This window comes from Zingiber officinale, chromosome 10A (assembly GCF_018446385.1).
Source record: "Zingiber officinale cultivar Zhangliang chromosome 10A, Zo_v1.1, whole genome shotgun sequence".
Classification (NCBI taxonomy): Eukaryota; Viridiplantae; Streptophyta; class Magnoliopsida; order Zingiberales; family Zingiberaceae; genus Zingiber; species Zingiber officinale.
This window is the reverse complement of record NC_056004.1, coordinates 83,796,594-83,823,242: the sequence shown is the minus strand read 5'-3', so window position 1 is coordinate 83,823,242 and position 26,649 is coordinate 83,796,594. Positions and strand designations below refer to the sequence as shown.

Genomic DNA, 26,649 nt, shown 5'->3' with positions numbered 1-26,649 from the left:
CTAGCCCTAATGGCAAACCATTAAAAAGAAATGAAAGCAGCTCAGAAATGAGCATCGATAAAGGTGGAGGATTATTAGAAGAAAGCTGCGATGAAGGAGGAGAATCAGAACATGAGGTAAGTGAGGTACGTGCACTCTCTCTCAAGCAGTCTTTTAATTTCATTAAGATACTTTCCAAAGACTTAGTAATATTAAAAAAAGAAAATATTGATTTGAAAAAATAATTAGCCAATGCATGCCCCTTAGAAATGTATAATAATTTAAAATATAAATAGAGAAATTGATAGATAACCATGCATACTCTAATTTCTATCAAAAACCAAGATCTAAAAATTATGGAAAAAACAATTGGTATATTAGACATCACCAGTGACAAATTAGGACAATACCTAAAAATTATGTACCTCCCAAATATTTGGTAAATCCAGTAGGTTGGAACCTATATTGGGTTCTAAAATCATATTTGGATTAAATTTTTATCAAAGAGGAAATTAAATGTTCAATTTCTTTAAGAGATTTTATCTAGAAAGTGATTGTTGCTCCAATATCCAAGAAGACCTAGTGTCTCACCACAGTCTGGAAGCTAATTATCAAATTTAATGTTTAATTGACTAACTGTTAACTTGGTTAACTTTTATTTTTTTTTTGTAAAAAACATTTTAATGATTCAAATTCATTTAAAAACATTTTTTATTATTTATTGTTGCTATTTACCCCTTTTTTTATGTGATTAAAGGGGGAGATAGGTACAAGTTTAGGTGGAGTAACACATTTTTACAAGTCACATTTTATTGCTTAATTTAGTTTTGCAACTTAATGTATTTTATGCTTAACTTAGTTTTACAATTTCTTTACAGTACTTATGTTATGCAATTTATTGTTATTTATCCTTAACATAAACTTGGGTTGATGCACATAAAAAAGGGGGAGATTATTGAAACCTCGTGATAGTTTTGATGTAAATGAAGATTGAATACAAAACGGTTAATGGTCCTTCAAGGGTAGATTTTTCATTTTCTTGAATAAAATTGATCTGTGGGCCCGATATGTATCATATCAGCCCCAACGTGTGCCTATATTGGAATTATTGTTAGCTAGAGCCCTATAGCCAATCATTTGATGATTGTATTTTTGGACTTGTTGTATTATATTCTATATAAATAAAGGCATTTGGTTTTTGGTTATTATACTTACTTGTATTGGTGCCAAATAAACTAAGTATAATAACTTCCTTGAGTAGAAGATTCTTACCTATATCAATCAATTGGTTGAATCGATAGTGAGATAATATATGGAACACTACTCTTAATTATTCCTAGTCGAGTATTAACATTCAGGGACAATGTTAATGTAATAAGACTAGCATGTAGGTCAACTCGATGACTTGATCTCACAAGTCATGGATATAGAGATATCAAGTTGACACATGGGTATACATTAGAGAATGTATACTGAATGACCCGCCACGAGAAAGTATCATGGATCGTTATATGAGTGTCATATACTTTCTCATGTGGCTATTAGTATGACTACTAGTCCTTAGACCTGAAGTCACCATGGATCCCTACATAAGGAGTTATGTACTTTGATTTCGTCAAACGTCACCCGTAACTGGGTGGACTATAAAGGCGATTACTGGGTATGTAACGAATTATACAGAGGGATGTGAGTGATGTAGATGGGATCTATCCCTCCTATATGACGGGAGAGACATCGGTATTCTTGATAGAGTGAGACCACGAAGTGCATGGCCATGACCAAATGAGTCAATATAAGATATTGAGCTCATTTGATTTAGTGAGTCTACTTGGAGTTCAAGATTTAGATTGGTCAGAGGATGACACGGTCTATGCCTCACATTGATCAATCTAGATGTCTAGGATAGAAGGACACTTGTCATATTTTGTGAGGAGTCACAATTAGTAGTCACAAGGTGATGTTGGATCTCAACATTCTTGTAACTTGGGTAGCAATGATGTATTGCTAGATACCGCTCATTGCTTATGTTTCTAAAGGAGTTTAGAAACATTGCCAACGTTACAAGAACCTATTGGGTCACACACAAAGAACAAGTGGATGGAGATTAGGTTCATATGATGAACCAATTGGATTAGGTTCATATGATGCACCAAAGATTGGATTCGGATTAATTCAAATTAGACTTATTGAGTTAGACTCAATTAGATTTAATTGTTGAATGAGTCTAATTTAAATTTGATTCATTGAGTCAATTTATATTAATGAATTGAGATTTATTAAATTAAAATTGACTTGAATCAAAGGTTGGATTTAACTCAACAAGGAAGAGAATTGGTCAATTTTGACTTGACCAAATGGAAGTTGAAACATCAAGTTAGACTTGATGTATTGCCACATCATGAAGGTTGACTCATCCTACATGGCATGACTAACCTTGCCACATCATCTCCACATCATCAAGGGAGATCAAGAGGTTACAATCCTCCATTTAATGTGGCCGACCACATTAAATGGGGAGTTACCCATGTGTGGCCGGCCACATAAAAGAAAAAAGAAGTTTCATTTTGTGGCATTGATTTGGTGGTGTTGAATGCATCTTCTTCCTTAGCTCTCTTCCTCCTCCTTCTCCTCTTCTTGGCCGAGAGTTTCAAGCAAGGTGAAGAGGAATGTGTTGAGTTTCAAGAGAAAGGGTGAAGTGAAGGTCACAAAGGAGGGTACCTAGAGGAGTATGTGAGATTCCTTTTTCTTTCTCTCCTTTCTCCCCTTTTAAATCCTACCCGAGAGCCCTAGAAAGTGCTAGCACACTTGTGGTGCTCTTCTTCTCCATCTTTGAGTGTTAGAGAACACTTCTTGTTCGTGTGGATATCACTAGAGAGTTGTCTACGTTAACAACTTCGAGATCCGGCGTACCGTTGGACGAGCAGGATTTGCGAGGGCACGCTTCAAAGGTATAAAATGTTTTTTCCTTTGTAGATCTATTGTAGATCATAGTTTGAAACTCGTACTCGTATTTTCAAAAATTTTCTTTGCACAGATCCATTGGCTTTGGGGCTTTCGGGGTTTCCGTGACGCGAAAACGTGGTTTTCGCGGCCCGAAAAACCCAACAGTGGTATCAAAGCCACGTGCAAAGATGAATACGAGTTTATTTTGTCTTTTATGAAAACTTTTCAGTTTTTTAATATTCTTTAAAATTATGATTTTTATAGTTTTTATGGGTATTTTTCTCGTAAAAGCGAAGCACAAGTGTTTCGATACTTGTAGGCTTCGACTACCGAAAAGAATTTTCCAAAACGGCCAAGTTTCGCCCCAAAATTTTTTGGGACAGCGGGCTAAAGCGCTGTTAGATCGCAATGGAACCCTCGCGATGGTTAGATTGCGGTTAGGGGCGCTGCCCCTGGCCCCGCAAGGGGATTCGTTCCGCGATTGCGCCCGAAAAACGCTAAACGGAACCGCCGAGAAATTGTACTCGTAAAAATTGTAAAAAATTATAGAAAAATTACAGAAAATTATAGAAATATATAATTTTGAATTATATATTATTTTTGTGATAGTCATGGCCCAAAGACCCAATTTGATTGGATAATTCATGTTGTAATTCATAATACGGCCTGCGTGTCGTGATGTGATGTGCGTGTTGTATTTTATTTTTTTCGCGACCTGCGCGTCGTGCCTCCCTTTTTATATTCTGGTTGTAAATTAGATTTAAACTCGAATGTAACTCGAGTTTCAAAATATAATATAAATTTTGAAGCGGTGGAAGGTCCACTCAAGACGGAGTTACGAGGAGGGCGCGAGCAACACGAGGTGGTCAAAGGAAGGAGCTTGAGAAGCTGTTGACCTTAGGTTGACCATCCGATCTTCTCATTGTCTTGAGAAGATCGTAGTAGGGCCATGACATAATCACAAAATTATTTAATTAATTAATTTTATGTGTATGTGATGCATGCTAGTTAATTAAGTAATTAATTAGTGCCTAACGATTAAATTAGATCTAAGTCGTGCACATGATGCACCCTTCGATTAGATTAGATCTATCGAGTATATGATACGCATCATCATTTAGATTAGATCTAAATCGCGTCAACTCGTAATGCCTACCATGCCGTGATACCTACCACTACCTCGATCGCATGTTGTTGTTGAATCTGCCAAAGCAGAGCAACACATACTATCTTGGTAGGGTACGGAGGGACAATTTTGGTCCCGCCTATCAACACATGGGTGTGTACAACTCAATTAGATTGAGTAACTAGTGAACTCAATTGGATCGAGTTTAACTATAGGCATTATCCAATGGTTGGTAGATAGGTCAAAATCACGTTTATATTAACTCTTGGGCGTATTAGCCAAAGCTAACTCGAGTTTTAATATAAATATGGATTTTGATCCTATAAACAAGAGTTGCATAGAGATGTAATTGGTAATCGTTACCTACCGATCATACTAAGTCTTGGGCGTATTAGCCAAAGCTAACTCAAGGGTTAGTATGATGTGGATCTTGTCCCACATGAATTATAGAATTCACTGGAAGCATCATTTAGTTAAAGACCTAATTAAATGATTAAGAATATGATATTTATTTCTGCATTTATTTCTGTTGTAGATTACCATGACGTCGAATACGAACACCTTCTCTCTGCGTTCTGTCCTTAAGAAGGACAAGCTCAACGGAGCAAATTTCCTGGACTGGTACAGGAACCTGAGAATAGTTCTCACCCAAGAACGTAAACTGTACGTTCTGGAGCAACCCATTCCGGAGGCTCCTCCTGCCACTGCCACGCGAGCAGACCGAGATGCTTACAAGAAGCATCAAGATGACGCATTAGATGTGTCCTGTCTTATGCTCGCGACCATGAACTCTGAGCTTCAGAAGCAACATGAGTTGATGGGCGCTTACGATATGGTTGAACATCTTTGTCACCTATATCAAGGACAAGCAAGGCACTGGAAGAGGAACTCCAAAGAATACCTGGAAGATCTTAAGAAGAAGAGAAATAAGATTTCTACTTCAGGTATACATGTTATAGAAGTCAACCTCTCTATTTCTTCATCGTGGGTATTAGATACCGAATGTGCTTCGCACATTTGTACTAATGTACAAGCGCTGAGAAATAGCAGGGCATTGACGAAGGGTGAGGTAGACCTACGAGTAGGCAATGGAGCACGGGTTGCTGCTATTGCTGTAGGAACTTACTATCTATCTCTACCCTCTGGGCTTGTACTAGAATTAGATGATTGTTGTTATGTGCCTGCCTTGACTAAGAACATAATTTCAGTTTCTTGTTTGGACAAGAAAGGTTTCTCGTTTACAATAAAGAACAAATGTTGTTCCGTCTATTTAAACGATATGTTCTATTGTAGTGCACCTCTGATAAACGGACTCTATATTCTAGACCTTGAGAGACCTATCTATAACATAAATACCAAGAGGTTCAAGTCAAATGACATGAACCAAACCTACCTCTGGCACTGTCGCTTAGGTCATATAAATGACAAGCGCTTATCCCAGCTCCATAAGAATGGTTTGCTGGACTCATTTGATTTTGAATCATATGAGATATGCAAGTCATGCCTACGAGGCAAGATGACCAAGACTCCCTTTAGTGGGCACAACGAAAGAGCGACTGATTTGTTAGGACTCATACATAGTGATGTATGTGGCCCTTTCAATGTCGCTGCTAGAGGCGGTTATAGATACTTCATCACATTTACTGATGACTTCAGTAGATATGGTTATGTGTACTTGATGACACATAAGTCTGAATCATTTGAAAAGTTCAAAGAATTCAACAATGAAGTACAGAACCAGCTTGGCAAGAGTATTAAGATACTTCGATCCTATCGAGGTGGAGAATACCTTAGCCATGAGTTCCGTGACTATCTAGCTGAGTGTGGGATTCTATCCCAACTCACTCTTCCTGGAACACCACAGTAGAATAATGTATCCGAAAGGAGGAATCGTACCCTATTAGATATGGTACGATCGATGATGAGTCACACAGATCTTCCGACATACCTTTGGGGCTATGCTCTAGACACGACAGCTTTTATACTCAACCGAGTTCCATCCAAGGCCGTGATAAAGACACCATATAGGATATGGACTGGGAAAGATGCCCAGGTGTCTTTCATGAGGATTTGGGGTTGTGAGACTTACGTTCGACGTCAAGTCTCAGACAAGTTATGACCCAAATACGACAAGTGCTATTTTATTGGATATCCCAAGGAAACTAAGGGATATTACTTCTACATTCCCAGTCAGCACAAGGTAGTTGTGGCAAAGACTGGAGTCTTTCTAGAAAGGGACTTTATTTCTAGAAAGACTAGTGGGAGCGCGTTCGATCTTGAATAAGTTCAAGATGCGAACAATAACATTGAAGCCTTGATGGAAGTTGAACTGGAACCACAAAATATTGTGGATGATGTTGTTCCACAAAGAGTTGAGGAACAACAACCAGTTCAAGTAGACATACCTCTTCGCAGGTCTGATAGGGTACGTCGTTAGCCTGAGAGATACTCATTTCTCTTGTCTGACCATGATGACGTTGTGCTCATAGAGGATGAGCCTACCACCTATCAGGAAGCTGTGATGAGACCAGATTCCGAGAAATGGCTAGAAGCCATGAGATCCGAGATGAAATCCATGTACACCAACCAAGTATGGACTTTGGTTGATCCACCTGAAGGGGTAAAACTCATTGGGTGTAAGTAGATCTTTAAGAGAAAGACTGACATGGATGGACTTATCTATAAGGGTCGCTTGGTAACTAAAGGTTTCAAGCAGATTCATAGTATTGACTATGATAAAACCTTTTCTCCAGTAGCGATGTTTAAGTCCATTCGGATCATGCTTGCTATTGCAGCCTATCATGACTATGAGATATGGCATATGGATGTCAAAACCGTGTTTCTGAATGGAAACCTACTCGAGGATGTGTACATGACACAACCTGAGGGTTTTGTAGATCCACAACATACTAGCAGAGTATGCAAGCTGCATAGGTCCATTTATGGACTAAAGCAAGCTTCTCGGAGCTGGAATCTTCGATTCGATGATGCAATCAAACAGTTTGGTTTCATCAAGAACGAAGATGAGCCTTGTGTCTACAAGAAGGTTGTAGGGGATATAGTTATCTTCCTCATATTGTATGTGGATGACATACTACTCATTGGGAAGGACATCCCTATGCTTCAGTCTGTCAAGACCTGGCTAGGGAGTTGCTTCTCAATGAAGGACTTAGGAGAGACATCCCGCATTCTAGGGATACAGATCTATAGAGATAGATCTAAGAGATTGCTTGGCCTAAGTCAGAGTACATACATTGACAAGGTACTCCTACGGTTTGCCATGCAGAACTCCAAGAAGGGATTTCTGCCGATGTCACATGGCGTGAGTCTTTCGAAGACTCAAGGTCCCTCTTCTAGAGAGGAGAGAGACCGCATGGATCATATCCCTTATGCCTCAGCCATAGGATCGATCATGTACGTCATGCTATGTGTTGGAGTGTATAATGAAAGCCTAAGCTTTTGTAAACATTTGTTTCGAATAAAGAATCACATTTGGTCAAATTATCTACATTTGTTTGTAGTTGTTCAATTAATTTATATTGTAGATAACATAGTATGTGGTGTCACATACAGAAGATGATGTTATCAGTACCTTATAAATTATAAACAGTGGCTCATGACCAAAATGGAAAGGAACAAACCATTAGAAGGTCGTAGTGTAATCAAGTATCAGTTTATCTTGATTGTATAGTTACACTAGTACACTCAGAGTGTATTGAGTAGGGCCATTTGAGGTCGTTTCTTTTATACTGACTTTATAAAGAAACAATGACCTCAGTTATTATGGAAGTGTGTGCTCTTAATCCTAATGTAATAACAAGCACGTATATTTGATATTTATTTCTTTAATTTATCAATGGGTGAGATTTAGTTCGTTGAATCAATAAACCCGATAAGTTGGGAAATGGTATCACTTATAGTGTGTGTTGTTGATTATAGAAGGAAACTGTGTCCTAGAGATACTAGGTTGATAATGTCCTCAAGAGGAGCTCATAAAGATTGTCATGTTAAACCCTGCAGGTGGACTTAGTCCGACATGATAATAAGGTTGAGTGGTACTACTCTTGGACTTAGATATTAATTAAATGAGTTGTCAGTAACTCACTTAATTAGTGGACATTCGATATCTTAAACACAGGGAGACTAACACACTCATAATAAGAAGGAGCCCAAAAATGTAATTTGGGATTGGTGCGGTAGTTCAATGATAGTTCTCTAGTGGAATGAATTATCATTGATAAAATTAAGTTGTGTTCGGGGCGAACACGGGATGCTTAATTTTATCGGGAGACCAAAACCAATTCCTCCTCTCGGTCCCTATCGTAGCCTCTTATTTATAGAGTTCTATACCCACCTATACCCACCTTCTATATCCACCAATAAGGGGCCAGCCAAGCTAGCTTGGGAACCAAGCTAGGGCCGGCCTAGGTATAAAATTGGGTGGCCGGCCCTAGCTTGAACCCAAGCTAGTGGGGCTGGCAAATTAAATTAAAAAGGGATTTTAATTTTAATTTTTATTATGTGGAAGAAATAATTTATTAAAGAGAATTTAAATTAAAATATCTCTCTTATAAAAGATCTACAAAAGATTAAAGAAAGAGATTAGATCTCTTTCCTTATTTGTAGATTGGTGAGATATTTTATTTTCTCTTTAAAATTATTCACATGTTAATAAAATTAAAATTATAGAAATTTCCTTTTATTAACCATGAAGAGATTTTTAAAGAGAAATTTTATTTTTTAAAATTTCCGGAAATAAATTAGGAAGTTTTAATTTGTTGATTGAAACTCTCCTAATTTGCTCTCTTGATGTGGCCGGCTATTAGAGATTAATTGGGGAAATATTATTTTATTTTTCTCAATTAAATCATGTCAACGGAATTAAGGAAATTTTATTGTAATTAAATTTCCTAATTTGCCTAGGCCAAGGAATATAAAAGAAGGGGTGAGGGTGCCTTCACAAGACACAACCTCTATTGTTTTCTCTCCCTTTTTCCTTGGTGTGGCCGGCCATCTTCTCTTTCTCTTCCTCTTGTGGTGGCCGAATCTCCTTCTTCCATTGGAGCTCTTGTGGTGGCCGGATACTACTCGGAGAAGAAGAAGAAGAAGGAGAGAAAGCTAGCATCTCTTGGAGCTTGGTTAGTATTTTGGTTTTTCTCCTTGGTGAAGTTTTCCTTTGTGGCCGAACCTTGCTTGGAGGAGAAGAAGGTGGTTGGTGGTTTCTTCTGGAAGATCGTTGCCCACACAACGTCCGAGGTTAGAAGAGGAATACGGTAGAAGATCAAGAGGTTTTCTACAAGGTATAACTAGTAATTTTTCTTTCCGCATCATGCTAGTTATTTATGCAAATAATACCAAATACAAGAGGCTTACGTTCTAGAATTTCGAATATGTTTTTCGAAGTTGTGTTCTTTTGTTTTTTCTTTTCCTTGTGATTTGATTGTTCTCTTTAGTTAACCTAAAGTTATTTTAGGAAATTAAATATTATCTTTCTATAAAAGGTTTTGTCTAGTCGGTGGTGGTTGCTCCCATATCCAAGAAGGTCATGTGCCTCGCCACGTCAGTACTGAGAACCAATTATGGAAATTAATATTTAATGGAATTAATAACTTAAGGAGACTTGGGTCGAACGTGTTAAGTTCCGCAGGAGATCCAAGTCAAAACCTAAAAGAACAAATAGATTAAGTTTTGGATCAAACGTGTTAAGTTCCGCAGGCGATCCAAAATTTAATTTAAAAGAACACATGGTAGCTAGGAAAAGGTTCAGACCTTTGTACAAAATTTTTGTACAGTGGAACCTATAGGTTTTTCGAGTAGCAACCAACACTATGTACTCGACCTGATGTCTCGTATGCTTTGAGCATGACGAGCAGATACCAGTCAGATCCAGGTGAAAGTCACTGGATAGCGGTCAAAAATATTCTTAAGTACTTAAGAAGGACTAAAGAATATTTCTTGATATATGGAGGCGATGATGAGCTAGCTGTAAAGGGTTACAGTGATGCTAGCTTCCAGACCGACCAGGATAACTATAGATCGCAGTCGGGGTTCGTATTTTGCATTAATAGTGGTGCTGCCAGCTGGAAGAGTTCGAAGTAGGACACAGTAGCTGATTCTACAACAGAAGCCGAGTACATTGTTGCATCAGAGGCAGCAAAGGAGGCAGTTTGGATTCGCAAGTTCATCACTAAACTTGGGGTGGTTCCTAGCATTGCTGACCCCATTGAGCTCTATTGTGACAACAATGGAGCTATAGCACAGGCGAAGGAACCTCGCTCACACCAGCGGACCAAACACATACTACGGCGCTTCCATCTCATTCGAGAGATCATCGAGAGAGGAGATGTGAAGATTTGCAGAGTACCTACAGAGGCTAACATCTCAGATCCCTTGACAAAGGCTTTGGCACAGAGAAAGCATGATGGTCACACTAGGTCATTGGAGCTTAGAGCCTACACTGATTGGCACTAGTGCTAGTGGGAGATTGTTAGCTAGAGCCCTAGAGCAAATCATTTGATGATTGTATTTTTGGACTTGTTGTATTATATTCTATATAAATAAAGGCATTTGGTTTTTGGTTATTATACTTACTTGTATTGGTGCCAAATAAACTAAGTATAATAACGTCCTTGAGTAGAAGATTCTTACCTATATCAATCAATTGGTTGAATCGATAGTGAGATGATATAGGGAACACTACTCTTAATTATTCCTAGTCGAGTATTAACATTCAGGGACAATGTTAATGTAATAAGACTAGCATGTAGGTCAACTCGATGACTTGATCTCACAAGTCATGGATATAGAGATATCAAGTTGACACATGAGTATACATTAGAGAATGTATACTGAATGACCCGCCACGAGAAAGTATCATGGATCGTTATATGAGTGTCATATACTTTCTCATGTGGCTATTAGTATGACTACTAGTCCTTAGACCTGAAGTCACCATGGATCCCTACATAAGGAGTTATGTACTTTGATTTCGTCAAACGTCACCCGTAACTGGGTGGACTATAAAGGCGATTACTGGGTATGTAACGAATTATACAGAGGCATGTGAGTGATGTAGATGAGATCTATCCCTCCTATATGACGGGAGAGACATTGGTATTTTTGATAGAGTGAGACCACGAAGTGCATGGCCATGACCAAATGAGTCAATATAAGATATTGAGCTCATTTGATTTAGTGAGTCTACTTGGAGTTCAAGATTTAGATTGGTCAGAGGATGGCACGGTCTATGCCTCACATTGATCAATCTAGATGTCTAGGATAGAAGGACACTTGTCATATTTTGTGAGGAGTCACAATTAGTAGTCACAAGGTGATGTTGGATCTCAACATTCTTGTAACTTGGGTAGCAATGATGTATTGCTAGATACCGCTCATTGCTTATGTTTCTAAAGGAGTTTAGAAACATTGCCAACGTTACAAGAACCTATTGGGTCACACACAAAGAACAAGTGGATGGAGATTAGGTTCATATGATGAACCAATTGGATTAGGTTCATATGATGCACCAAAGATTGGATTCGGATTAATTCAAATTAGACTTATTGAGTTAGACTCAATTAGATTTAATTGTTGAATGAGTCTAATTTAAATTTGATTCATTGAGTCAATTTATATTAATGAATTGAGATTTATTAAATTAAAATTGACTTGAATCAAAGGTTGGATTTAACTCAACAAGGAAGAGAATTGGTCAATTTTGACTTGACCAAATGGAAGTTGAAACATCAAGTTAGACTTGATGTATTGCCACATCATGAAGGTTGACTCATCCTACATGGCATGACTAACCTTGCCACATCATCTCCACATCATCAAGGGAGATCAAGAGGTTACAATCCTCCATTTAATGTGGCCGACCACATTAAATGGGGAGTTACCCATGTGTGGCCGGCCACATAAAAGAAAAAAGAAGTTTCATTTTGTGGCATTGATTTGGTGGTGTTGAATGCATCTTCTTCCTTAGCTCTCTTCCTCCTCCTTCTCCTCTTCTTGGCCGAGAGTTTCAAGCAAGGTGAAGAGGAATGTGTTGAGTTTCAAGAGAAAGGGTGAAGTGAAGGTCACAAAGGAGGGTACCTAGAGGAGTATGTGAGATTCCTTTTTCTTTCTCTCCTTTCTCTCCTTTCTCCCCTTTTAAATCCTACCCGAGAGCCCTAGAAAGTGCTAGCACACTTGTGGTGCTCTTCTTCTCCATCTTTGAGTGTTAGAGAACACTTCTTGTTCGTGTGGATATCACTAGAGAGTTGTCTACGTTGACAACTTCGAGATCCGGCGTACCGTTGGACGAGCAGGATTTGCGAGGGCACGCTTCAAAGGTATAAAATGTTTTTTCCTTTGTAGATCTACTGTAGATCATAGTTTGAAACTCGTACTCGTATTTTCAAAATTTTTCTTTGCACGGATCCGTTAGCTTTGGGGCTTTCGGGGTTTTCGCGACGCGAAAACGCGGTTTTCGCAGCCCGAAAAATCCAACAATTATATCATGCCAAATGTGGACCTGATATGGAATCATATTATCAGACCCACGTTGATCCTGATATGGTTTCATATCAAACCCAACATAAAAATTTTTATCGATTTTTTTATTACATTTTAACGCATCTAAGAAACAAAAATAAACCATGGATAATAACATATTTAAACTCTTTGTAACCCTAGAAATTCACAGGAACTGAAATGTATACAATCTGAGATCTCTAGATCCATCAGTGAATTTTGATCGAAATCCACTAATGGACCTAGCTAGATATTTCATATTATACCTATTTCAATTTCTGTAAATTTTTGGGGTTATAAGAAGTTCAAATATATATTATCTATTGTTTATTTTGATTTCTTCAAATGTATTAAAATGTTATAAAAAATTAATTAAACCTTATAAAATGTTATCCATAAGTTATTCATGTAAAAAAAGGGAGAAAGAGAAGAGAAGAGAGGAGAGGAAAAATAAGCGTGAAGTTGGAGAGTAAAGAAAAAAGAGAGAAAATGATAGAGAAAAAAATATAGAAAAAAAATCAGATTTATTAGTAGGATAAAATTATGGAAAGTGCATTTGAAAAAAATACATACTTTGATAAATACCAAAATAGCAGTATCGTTTCATCAATTTAGAAACTTAGACGTGTCATTTGATAAATTGTCGTAAAATAGGTGATTTTAATAAAATTAGTTTTTTATTCATTTAAAAATAGATCGGCAATTTACCAAAGGGCGCACATAGAGATCTAAATTTACCAAAAGACGTACGCTACTTTGATATTTACCAAAGAACACACTTTTTTAAGTGCGTTTCCTATTTTACCCTTTTGACAATTTGACTTTTTCTACCGTTTTTCTTTTCTTCACTATATTTCTCTCTCTTCTCTTTTTTGTATCGACAGAACATATAGATAACATTAGTCAATTTTTTAATAACATTTTAATACATTTGAAGAAGCAAAAATAAGCAATAAATAGCATATCTAAACTCCTTGTAATTTTAGAAATCCACTAGAACTAAAATGAGTATAATCGGAGCGCTCTAGCCTCTAGGTCGATCAGTGGGTTTCGGTCAAAACCCACTGATAGACCTAAATAGCTCCGATCACACCCATTTCAGTTTCTATGGATTTCTAAAATTACAAGGAGTTCAAATATGGTGTCCATTATTTATTTTGGCTCTTCATAGATGTTAACATATAAAATCAAAGAATCGCCAAAAAAAAAACCCACGTTGGGCCTGATATGGAATCATATTAGACCCAACGTGGACCTGATATCATTCCATATCAGGCCCAACGTGGGTTTTTTTTTATCGATTCTTTGATTTTACATGTTAATATTTATGAAAAGCCAAAATAAATAATGAACACCATATTTGAACTCCTTGCAATTTTAGAAATCCATAGAAATTGAAATGAGTGCGATCGGAGCTCTCTAGGTCCATAAGTGGGTTTTGACCGAAACCCACCGATGGACCTAGAGAGCTCCGATTGCACCCATTTCAGTTTCTAAGGATTTCTAAAATTTTAAGGAGTTCAAATGTGACGTCCATTATTTATTTTGGCTTTTCATAGATGTTAACACGCAAAATCAAAAAATCGACAAAAAAACCCATGTTGGGCTTGATATGGACTCATATCCGGTCCAACGTGGGCTTGATATGAAATGATATCAGACCCAAGTTGGGCTTAATATGAAATCATATCAGGCCCATCATGGACTACTGGTATTGGAAGTAATTTCTGAAAAGGTTCCATATTCTTAAGAACATACCCAACTTCTTAATGTGGTGAGTTGAGACATCACTAACTGTATCTTGTATCTTTGTTATTCTTTTTGATATTTTTTCTCATCATTTCTTTAGCCTTTTCAGAAGTTTTAGTGGAAATCTCATCATTTTGGATGGTTAGATATGCACTGTTGTCTAAGGTGTCAACTTTTCTATAATAACAGGTTGCAGAGTACCTTAGTGGCAATGACACTGCTAGTTCTTTGATTCAATCCACTTTGAAATTGCACAAAGACGGGGACCTAGATATCCTTTGTAAGGTAATCCAACATTGCATCAATCATGATCTAAGCAAGAGGCCAAGTATGAAGGAAGTCACTTCCATATTACGGGAAGTGATTTCAATTTCACCTGAAGCAGCTTCTCCAAGACTTTCTCCACTTTGGTGGGCTGAACTTGAGATCCTGTCAGTTGAAGCGAGTTGATCTAAAACCTATAACATGCTCCAAAGACGAATCCTTTTGTCCACTTATTCATCAACCTTGTGATACATTCATAGCCCTTTGCAGTAAGTGGTTGAATGTGCATATACTTAGGATATGCATCGTCCGACTTTTTTTTAGCCATTACTTATGGTTGTGAACAAGGGGAGTTCTTTTGCAATCTGCGATTTTTGTGAGAAACTAAGGTGTGTCAAAGTCGATCTCATAAGAACTGAAATATGTATAACCTACGTTGGGCCTGATATGATTTCATATTAGGTCCACGTTGGACCTGATATGAGTCCATATCAGGCTCAACGTGGGCTTTTTTGTCGATTCTTTGATTTTGCATGTTAACATCTATGAAAAGCTAAAATAAATAATGGACACCATATTTGAACTCCTTGCAATTTTAGAAATTTATAGAAACTGAAATGAGTACGATCGGAGCTCTTTAGGTTCATAAATGGGTTTTGACCGAAACCCACTAATTGACCTAGAGAGCTCTAATTATACTCATTTTAGTTCTAGTGAATTTCTAAAATTGCAAGGAGTTCAGATATGCTATTCATTATTTATTTTTGCTTTTTCAAATGTATTAAAATGTTATTAAAAAATTGACAAATGTTATTTATATGTTCTGTCGATAAAAAAAGAGAAGAGAAAGAAATATAATAAAGAAAAGAAAAACGATAGAAAAAATCAAATTGTCAGAGGGTAAAATAGAAAATGTACTTAAAAAAATATGTTCTTTTGTAAATATTAAAGTAACGTACGTCTTTTAGTAAATTTAGATCTCACATGCGTCTTTTGGTAAATTATAAATAGATTGAATAAATTTCTAATATGTTATTTAAAGTTTAAAAAATAAAATATCTTTTAGGATTAATAATTTATTAGTTTAATATTAATATGACATGTAATACAGTTGGGCAATCCCTAATTCCCGATCCCTGCGTCATTCCTCCCAACGCTTCTTTCTCCGGCCGACCTACCTCTTCCTCCTCGCTTTTGCCTTCCATGGATCCCGCCAGGGAGAATGAGATCGCCATGCTCACCCGGGTCGTCGGAAACCACCTCGCTCTCGGCCAGTTCGAAGCACTCAGAGCGTCGCTGCTCAGCCTCCGGAAGCGCAATCCGGAGCTCGCGCACCAAATCCTCTGCGCCATCATTTCCGAAGGAGGCCGCGTCGAAGGAGTCCTCTGGTCGGAATCCTGTCCCTCCCCGTCGCATCTCGCCTGGCTCTCATTGCTGGAGCTGTCCGCGTTCGGCAATTCAGCGGCTTCGATCGGAGGCGTCGACCCCGAGGTTTTCCGGCTGAACGTGGAATTCCTTCTCTTGATTCAGCACGCCTGCTCCAAAGCCTCCAACGCTGACCTAGGCAAGAATGCGGAAACATCGGACGCATCAGAGAGTGCTGTGCAGTTGCTAAACGATATCCTCAATATCGGATTAAGGTTACTGTGGAGTGGGATAGGGTACGTATCCGACACCCTTGGTCCAGTTTCTTTAATTACCAAAGGCATGTTGAAAGGTTTATGGAAATTTTTTCTTGATTATCCGAAGCTTTTTGATGCTATATGCTCAAACATTCATCGCCAGCTTGAAATTTTACTACCAGCAGGCACTGCAGATGACTTGAACGTTCTTTCCAACATGCGTCAGAGTGTTCAGATGGCACACTTAGATTCGTTGACGAAGTGTACCATGGCTGATGATTTGGAGGGAGCTTTTTCAAATCTTCAATTTCTTCATCTAGAATATGGCGTAGAGGAAGAGCAATACAAGTTAGCTTTGCAATCGCTTGTCAAGAAAGCCTTTTTACAAAGTGCTTATTATGAGAAATCCTGGCTTGATTCAAGGAGTAGAATGTTTGTGATGTACACCGCAGCCATTTCAACTAAGTGTATTCGCCTAGTGCAGATTATTCAGGCGATTCAAGATGAAATGGTTTCTGCCGAAATTGAATTTAACAAAATTTCTGATGCCAATGTGATCCCTCTTCCCATTACAAAGTATCTGGAAACATTACCTAGGGAAAATATTGATGCCTTGGATGGCAAGAATTTTTCCAGTGAAGCAATGAAATGTTGCATGAGAGACCTATACCATTATGCACGAATATCTGGAAAACATATTCTTGAATGTATTATGGACACAGCTTTATCTGCAATCAAGAGGGAGCAACTTGAAGTTGCTAGTCATGTTCTATCATTGTTCCCTCTTCTTCAGCCACTTGTAGCTGTCCTAGGTTGGGATTTACTTTCAGGTAAGACAACACTACGCAGAAGGCTAATGCAATTGCTTTGGACAAGTAAATCTCAGGTGCTAAGGCTGGAACAATTCTCTCTTTACAAGAAGCAATCTGATGAGATACTGTGTGTGGAATATCTTTGTGATGTGTTATGTTTTCACATGGATATTGCACACTTTGTTGCATGTGTCAACTCCGGTTTGTCTTGGAACTCAAAAAATTCACTACTCTTTTCTCAAAAAGATAAGATTAGAAATGAACACGAGAATGAGGTTTTAGACCCTTTTGTTGAGAACATGATACTTGAAAGATTAGCTGTTCAATCACCCATGAAGGTTTTATTTGATGCTGTCCCTGGGATAAAGTTTCAGGAAGCATTTGACATTCTTAATATGCAGCCCATAGCTTCAACATCTGCAGCATGGAAAAGGATGCAGGACATTGAGCTTGTGCACATGTTATATGTTCTTGAATCAGCTGTTTTTGCTCTTGGAACCATGGAGAGGTGCATCAACAATGATATGAACTCCCAACTTCATGTAGCTATGTCTTACTTGAAGAATATTCAAACACACATGGAGGCCATAAGAAACATTTCTCGCAGAATCTTTATGGTTAGCATTATAATATCTCTGCTCTATTTGGATGAAATGTCCATCAACATCACAGATGCTACCTTGGTTGAAAGTTATTCTGAACTTCCGCAAAATACTGTCAAGAAATCATCCTTTGATGAAGAAAATAAAAACATAATCTCTTTTATGGGATTACTACTAGATATATTGCGGCGAAATCTGCCTTCAACAATCAATGAAGTAGGAAATATGTTGGACAGTTCTGTGGAAATTGCAGCAAAACAAGTTCTGGAATGGAGGACTGCTAAATCTTCTAAGTTTATTGAAGATTGGGAATGGCGTTTAACTATTTTGGATCATCTTCTACCCGTATCTGAATTCCAATGGACTTGGAAAGAGGCATTAGTTATTTTTCGTGCTGCTCCTTCCAAATTATTAAATCTTTGCATGCAAAGGGCAAAATATGATATAGGGGAAGAGGCTGTGCGACGATTCTCCCTGCCTCCTGAAGATAAAGCTGTTCTTGAACTCTCAGAATGGGTTGCTGCTTCTTTTAGAAGAGCATCAATTGAGAATGCAGTATCTCATGTTGCAGAGGGAAGAGCAAATGCACTACAGAAATTGGACCTTTCATCATTACAAAGCCAGCTAGGTTCTTTAGCTGCGATTCTTCTTTGCATTGATGTTTCAGCAACTTCTGCAAAGTCTGTAGATATGTGCAAGTTACTTCTCGACCAGGCTATGAGTGTGCTAGCTGTGATCTTTCCTGGAAGCTCGCCAAAGCCAGGTCCTTCTTATTGGGAGCAGATACAAGAAGTTGCCACTATATCAGTAACAAGGCACATCCTTCAACATCTGTATGATCTGTTGGAGCAAGAGAAGTCTTTGACCCTCCAAGAAATACTTTCTGAAGAGAGAATGATATTTCCTGTAAATGAGCCTAGCAAGAAAGGAAAAAGGCAAAGAGCCATTGTTATCTTACATCAGATGATTGACGATGCTCATCAAGGAAAGAGGCAATTCTTAAGTGGTAAGCTCCATAATCTTTCAAAAGCTCTTGCTGTCGAAGAAACAGAGAATAACAATAATAATGAAGAAGGTTCAAATTCCATCAAAATGGCTCACTCTAACAAGGGCACAATTGTTGGACTTGGCTTGAGAGCTCCAAAATCATCCTCATTGAATCCATCAAGCACTGAAAGTATTTCTGAGATTACTTATGAATTGAAAGACACCGGAAAAAGGCTTTTTGGTCCTGTAACATCCAAGCCATCTACTTATCTTTCATCCTTTATAATCTATATTGCTACAATCGGTGACATAGTTGATGGAGTTGACACAACTCATGATTTCAATTTTTTTTCACTCATATATGAGTTGCCCAAAGATCTTCTTACTCGTCTTGTCTTTGATCGTGGGAGTACTGATGCTGCTGGAAAGATAGCTGATATTATGGGTGTGGATTTTGTGCACGAGGTTATATTGGCTTGTGTGCCACCAGTTTTTCCTCCACGTTCTGGTCATGGCTGGGCTTGCATTCCTATCCTACCTACTCTTTCTGGAATGAGTATGGGTCGAAAGATCTCCCTCAAAGCTAGCACTTCTGGTTCACTAGAAAAACATGGAAAACCTCTCTATCCCCTCCAGTTGAGTTTAGTAAAGCATCTTGCGAAGCTCTCACCAGTAAGGGCAGTTCTGGCATGTGTATTTGGTAGTACCATATTATCTAGCAGAAATGAATCATCTGATTCTTCCATACATTCCAAAGGCCAATTTTTACAAGGACCTGATACTGAGAGGTTATTCTATGAGTTTGCTCTTGATCAGTCAGAGAGGTTTCCGACACTCAAACGCTGGATACAGCAGCAATCAAACCTTCATAAAATCTCAACAACAACAATAACATCTAAAAGTGACAACAATGTTGCAGCTATACCTAACGGCAAAGCTTCAAGGAAACGAGTTTGTGAACCTGAGAGTGACACTGAATCAGAAGTAGAAGAGATGGTCATTGGTGGGCATAATAGTCCATCTTTTTCTGAGTTCACTACCCATAATACAATTGCTAAATGTGCACACCGTTCTGCAATGCTTGATGATTTTGGGGTTGATCCTGCAAGCTATGTTTCATTTGACTGGGAGAATGAAGGGCCTTATGGAAAAGCTGTTGAAAGATTGATTGATGAAGGGAAACTGCTGGATGCTCTTGCACTATCTGATCGATGTTTACGTGATGGAGCATCTGACTATTTACTCCAGTTGTTGATTGAACAAGAGGAAGCAAGTAATCTGGTTCTCCCACAGCCTCATGGCTATGTGATGCCAAATTTTGGTAGCACCAGTTGGCAGTATTGCTTGCGGCTCAAGGACAAACTGCTTGCAGCAAGGCTTGCATTAAAATACGTACATCGGTGGGATCTAGATCCTGCAATTGATGTTCTCACTATGTGTATTTGCCACTTACCTCAACATGAACCAATTCGGAGTGAGGTACTGCATATGAGACAATCTTTGCAGAGATACCATCACATCTTAAGTGCTGATGATCATTATACCAGATGGCAACAAGTAGAGGTTGATTGTAAGGAAGATCCTGAAGGATTAGCATTAAGGTTGGCTGGTAAAGGGGCTGTTTCTGCTGCTTTGGAAGTCGCTGAAAGTGCATCTCTGCCAATTGAGTTGCGTAGAGAATTGCAAGGCCGGCAATTAGTAAAGCTATTAACCACAGACCCCCTTAGTGGTGGGGGGCCAGCACAGGCTTCACGGTTTCTGTCGTCCTTGCATGACTCAGATGATGCCCTACCTGTTGCTATTGAAGCTATGCAGCTTTTACCCGACTTACGCTCTAAACAACTTCTCGTGCACTTTTTTCTAAAGCGAAGAGTTGGAAATCTTTCAGATGTTGAAGTTGCCAAACTTAACTTGTGGGCACTAGGTCTTCGTGTTTTGTCCTTACTGCCATTGCCAACCCAGCAACGATGTTCATCTTTGCATGAACATCCTCATCTGATTCTGGAAGTTCTGTTGATGATGAAACAGCTGCAGTCAGCTTCACTTATACTAAAAGAATTTCCTTCATTGAGGGATGACAATCTAATACTTACATATGCTGCTAAAGCAATCACTATTAATGTTAGCGCTGCTCCTAGGGAACCTCGTATCTCCATTTCTGGGTCTAGATTGAAGCATAAAGTTAAGATTGGCACACCATCAAGGCCAAACATTGCAAGCAGTATTGGTAATTGGCAAAGAGAGGCTCGCTGGGCTTTTTCATGGGCCACTTGGGATTCCTCACCCAAGGTTTTTCAAAAAGATGCTCATCGTAAAAGAAAGATTTCAGGGTTTATGCATTCTGACACAGTTGCTGGGGAGGGAATCCCTGGTATTGAAGAGGAGCGACCCACATCATTCTCTGCAGATGGCCAAGAAAGGCTTCCATTTGTTTCCATTGCTGAAGAATGGGTTCTCACAGGTGATCAAAATAAGGATAATGCTGTTCGCACCTCTCATAGATATGAAACTTCTCCTGATTTTACACTTTTTAAAGCATTGCTTTCTCTGTGCTCTAATGATATGACCTCTTCCAGAGGGGCCCTGCAATTGTGTGTTGCTCAGATGAAAGATATTTTGAGCGCCCAAAATCTGCCTTTGAATGCTTCTATGGAAACTATAAGTAAAGCATATCATGCAACAGAAACTTATGCGCAGGCCTTGGGTTATGCAAAAAGCTTGTTGAAAAAACTTGCTGCATCAAGTGAATATCCAAATAACTATGATAAATACAGGGACGTAGATGATTCATCTACAGAAACTAGCAGCTCAAGTAGTGGTAGCCAGTACCCCGATGACCTTTCTGAACTTCTTGCACAAGCACATACCTGGTTAGGGCATGCAGAAGTTCTTCAGAGCCTTCTTGGATCTGGAATAGTTGCTTCTATTGATGATATTGCTGATAAAGAATCTTCAGCCTGCCTCCGTGACAGATTAATCCTAAATGAACGATACAGCATGGCAGTATATACGTGTAGAAAGTGTAAGATTGATGCTTTGCCTGTATGGAATGCTTGGGGTCATGCCTTGATTAGGATGGAACACTATTCTGAAGCTCGTGTGAAGTTCAAGCAAGCTATTCAACTGCATAAGGGTGATCCTTCTTCTGTTATCCTTGGGATCATCAATATTGTAGAAGGAGGTCCTCCTGTTGATGTTCCATCTAGTCGGTCTATGTATGAACACTTGGCAAAAAGTGCATCAACAATCTTGGATGATTCTCTTTCTGCAGATTCATACCTCAATATTTTACACATGCCATCGACATTTCCCCGTTCTCAAGAATTGTCTAATGGCCGCCTATCTTTTTTCCCTTCCAATTTTGAAGATGGACCTTGCAGTAACCTGGACAGCATTAGGTATGCTGAGTGCATGTACTATCTACAAGAATATGCTCGTCAAGAAACTCTAGCATTTATGTTCAAGCATGGTCGCTACTTAGATGCTTGTCTGCTGTTCTTTCCACCAAATTCTTCACCTCTTTCTCAATCTTCACAATATCCAGCACCATCTCCTGCCTCATCTCCTCAAAGAGCTGATCCTTTGGCAACTGACTATGGAACCATTGATGATTTATGTGAATTGTGCGTTGGTTATGGAGCTATGGATGTTTTACATAATATTGTCTTAGAAAGATCATCTGTGTCGCCAGAAGATGCGACATTGAGCCAGTACATGGCTGCTGCACTCACTAGAATATGCAGCTATTGTGAAACACATCGGCATTTTAATTGTCTCTACAAGTTTCTGGTTATCCAGGGTGACCATATTGCTGCTGGTCTATGCTGTATTCAATTGTGCATCAACTCTTTTTCACAGGAAGAGGCAATAAAGCATTTGGAGCGTGCAAAGATTCATTTCGATGAAGGATTATCAGCCCGACATAGAGCATCAAGTGAGACCTCCAGATTATTGTCCAAGTCTATTAGGGGAAAAAGTGCCTCGGAAAAATTGAGTGTCGAGGGGGTTGTAAAATTCTCAGCCAGTGTATCTATCCAGATAGATGTAGTAAAGTCCCTCAATGATTCAGATGGTCCCCAGTGGAAGCATTCCCTTTTTGGAAATCCAAGTGAACCTGAAACCTTCAAGAGAAGATGCCGTGTAGCTGAGGCCCTTGCCGAAAAGCATTTTGACTTGGCTTTTCGGGTTATTTATGAATTTGAACTCCCTGCCGTGGACATTTATGCTGGTGTGGCAGCATCTCTTGCCGAGAGAAAGAAAGGTGGTCAGCTAACAGAGCTTTTCAAGAACATAAAGGGTACCATAGATGACGACGATTGGGACCAGGTTCTTGGCACTGCCATTAATGTATATGCTAACAAGCACAGAGAGCGGCCGGATCGTCTCATAGACATGCTAATTAGCAGCCACAGGAAAGTGTTGGCCTGCGTTGTTTGTGGTCGCCTAAAGAGTGCCTTCCAGATAGCATCAAGAAGTGGAAGTATTGCCGATGTCGAATATGTTGCCCATCAGGCATCAGTTGCAAATGCATTGCCAGTTGTTGACATGTGCAGACAGTGGTTGACTAAGTACAAATTTGGCATCTGATCGAGCTGAGCATGCAATGCACAATTAGAATTGTAGAAAGGGAGGGGATGGTATGTTTGGTTTGTAAGAATAACACACGTTTTAAAAAAAATAAAAATGAAACCAAACGCTCTCTTTGTCTTACTCAATTATTAGTTATTTTTTTTTGAAGACATGACATCCGTTTGTGAAAATTGAAACTTTAATTAATTTCTGGCAAAGTTGCAATTTTGATTATTTTAATTTTCTGTTGGTGTAAGAAAAAAAATCAGATGGTTGAATTTGTATTTTGATAATGATAAAAATATTTAATGTTAAGTTGTTTTATTATTTAATAAGTTGAATTAAGTGTGTAAGAAAGTCGCAAGTGATCTTCTAAGTGATCTTAGCAAAGGAAAGTCCTAGCTGCGGTTAGGCGAATGGAAAATCCTAATTGCGGTTAGATAGGTAAATAGTTCTAGCTGCGGTTAGGCAACAAAGTCCTGGTTCGGGGGATTAGGAAAAATTTTGGCGAGTTGAGGACTTTAGGTGAAATTCTAGAGTCGATAACTCTAGGTGAAAATCCTAGGGGTCGCGGATACTAGGTGGAAGACTGGACGGATCATGGATCGGTCGTTCAGTATGAAGTCCTGAAGTCTCGGATATTAAGAAAAAGTCTAGATGGTTTGGAGGATCGGTCTAACAAAAGATAATTTCTCCTAAGGGGAGTAGGTGAGGGTGCACTTCCCGAAGAGGGAATAGTAGGCGTCGGTCCAACTTAGAGTTTTAGAAAAAAACTCAAAGTTAGAACCGGATAGTTCGAAGGCTGTCAAAACTTATTATTCTTTAAATATTATTGTCTGGACTAACCTTGTTTTGTAGAAAAAGAAGTTTGCAAAAATGATGGTTCAGGCACCCAGAGTTGCTTCGAGCGCCCGGATTGGCTTCATCGACAAACAACCTGAGCAGGGTGCCTAGCCAGGCACCCTAGCGGTTCGAGCGCCCGGAGTTACTCCAGGCGCTTGGATGGCCAAAAGTTGATTTGCCGCGCGATGATTGGCGAACCTACGTCACTGTCCAGACACTCGGGGATGGTCCGGGCACCCGAAGGTGGATAACTTTTGCTGGATCGAGTTTCGATGAGAGTACGCCACGCCAGCCCTGTCTGAGGTTTTAGCCCAGAGGTGGATAACTTTTGCCCGAGGGAGGTCCAGACGCCCGGAGTGGGCTATAAAAGAAGGTTTCGACTAGCAGCTTCATTACAACATTCCAAGCATCTTCCGCTCTTGTGCGCTCTGCTAAGAAAAAACTTCCACATCGCCTAAACGCTACTCCAATTATCGAAGGCTCACGACTTCATATCTTTACAAGTTGTCGGTATAATTTTGTTTATAATTTTATCATTGTAGTTCTTATACATAATATTTGTAATCTTTCTTTGAACTACTAGTGGATTACCTATCGAAAGCACTCTCACATGCGAGCCTTGGAGTATGAATCGTCACAGGCTCTGAACCAAGTAAATCAAAGTGTTAGCAATTGCTTGTCTTTCTTTTTGTCTTTATTCCGCTGAGCGTTTTACTCCGATTGATTTTAAAAGAACATGAAAGTCATGAGCGCTATTCACCCGCTCTAAAGTAACGATTTTACAATCGGTATCAGAATCGGTGAAACCACCATTCAAGTAAATTTTTCGTGGTATTGGTTTTAAATTTTTCAGAGTCGATCGGAATTGATACGATTACCCCTTTCGATCAATTTTCCACAATTATTTTTTTTGTGTTGTTTCTCAAAGTTGATGCATAACCACTTGAGTTCCTTAGTATTTTTATAAATTCTTTATACCACAGTACTAATCCAAGACTAAGTCTTAGGATAAGTTTTCATGTTTTATTGTATGCAAGATTTGCTTTTCAAATGACTTACCAAAAAGGTTATAGCACCGCACACCCACCACTCTTCTCCGACAAAGATTTCGTCTATTGGAAGAGCCGAATGAAGTACCATTTCAAAAGGCAAGTGTAAATGTGGATAATCATCTAAATGGGATTCACATATCCCACTGAAGACGAAACTCTCATCCCTTGAGACAAATGGGACGCACCAACCCGTAAGAAGATCGAAGTCGATGCGAAAGCCACTCAAACTCTCTAATGTGACTTAACTAAAGAAGAGTTGAACCAGGTTGACCCCTTCAATAACGTCAAGGAATTATGAGAAAAGCTAATCGAGCTGCACGAGGACACCTCTGACACTAAGGTAAGCAAATGAGACTTAATATTAAATAAGTTATACAATATTAAAATGCAGGATGGTGAGTCAGCAAGTCAACTCTATGCTCAGATCCAAGACTTGCTTAACAGACTACACGCGATTGGCTAAAAGGTAGATAATCGTGATATAATAAGGTACACGTTAAATGCTTTTCCAAGGAATACCTTGTGGGCATTGATGGTAGATTCTTACAAAGTATCCAAGGACCTTTCTTTAATTAGACTAGACGAGCTATTTTTAGAATTTGAATTGCACGAACAGACTAATGCACTTCTGGCCAAAAAAGGTATTATATTGGTTGCATGTATAAGCAAGACTAAGGAGTCTAGGAAGAAGTACCAAATCGAACACGAGTCTGAAGGTGAATCTAACTTGGAAGAAGACGACCAAATTATCGCCAAACTCGTGAAACTGATACGAAAACTGTACAAGAAGAAGAAGAGCTTTACAAAATGTGAGATCAAGAAAGTAACCCATTCAAACACAAAGACCAAGGCCGAAGTCACCTGCTACGGCTACAATAAGAAGGGACATATCAGGCCAGACTGTCCAAACTAGAAGTAAAGAAGAAGAAAAGCTAAGAAAGCAACATGGTCCGAATCCTCAGAAGACTCCGACGAAAAACACGAGCAAGCAAGCTTCCTTGCTCTACTAGTACAAGCTCATGTTGCCGAGACTGAATCCGAGTCCGAGACAATATCGGAAGCTAAGTCCGAGCGAACCCACAGATTCATATCCGATTCAGAAGGTTGCAATCCATTGTAAGTATTTCCTTAATTAGATCACATAATTTAATTTCTTACTTATCAAGAAAATTGGCTAAGTCCAATATACAGGACAAGACACTCAAAAAGGAGATTGAATATAAGATCCGACAATTAAATAATAAGTGTTATTAGAGAAATAATTTTATAGAATTTTTTGGGAATTAAACGAAGTCCGTATGACATATTTAAGGAGATGAACCTATAAGGCAAGGACAGGACACTCAATTAAAATGAGAGTTGATTGAGGAATTAACTTATGATTTAATTGATTAACCTAAGTCTAAGTATATAAAGGCTGTATTTTCCCAAATTCCTCATTCAATCCCTCTCTTCTTTCCCCTCCCCCGATCCCTTCTCTTCTTCCCCTTCTCCCGATTCTTCATTGTCGATCCATCTTTTCTCCTCCTCTCATCGTCGCCGCGCCGACCGCCGTCAGCTGCCCCCTTCAACTCACGAGACGCAAGC

General features: G+C 38.9%; 1 protein-coding gene across 1 annotated transcript; it reads left to right on the top strand.

The window, feature by feature from the left end:
- The first annotated feature begins 15,702 nt into the window (after window positions 1–15,702).
- Window positions 15,703–23,397, top strand: LOC122026741. The gene has a single exon (XM_042585464.1). The coding sequence runs from the start codon at window positions 15,779–15,781 to the stop codon at window positions 23,183–23,185; it is 7,407 nt and encodes a 2,468-aa protein (XP_042441398.1). The 5' UTR covers window positions 15,703–15,778; the 3' UTR covers window positions 23,186–23,397.
- The last annotated feature ends 3,252 nt before the right edge of the window (window positions 23,398–26,649 follow it).

Bases quoted from the DNA above. Each gene is read 5' to 3' on its own strand.
- LOC122026741 (XM_042585464.1), top strand. From the start codon at position 15,779: ATGGATCCCGCCAGGGAGAATGAGATCGCCATGCTCACCCGGGTCGTC.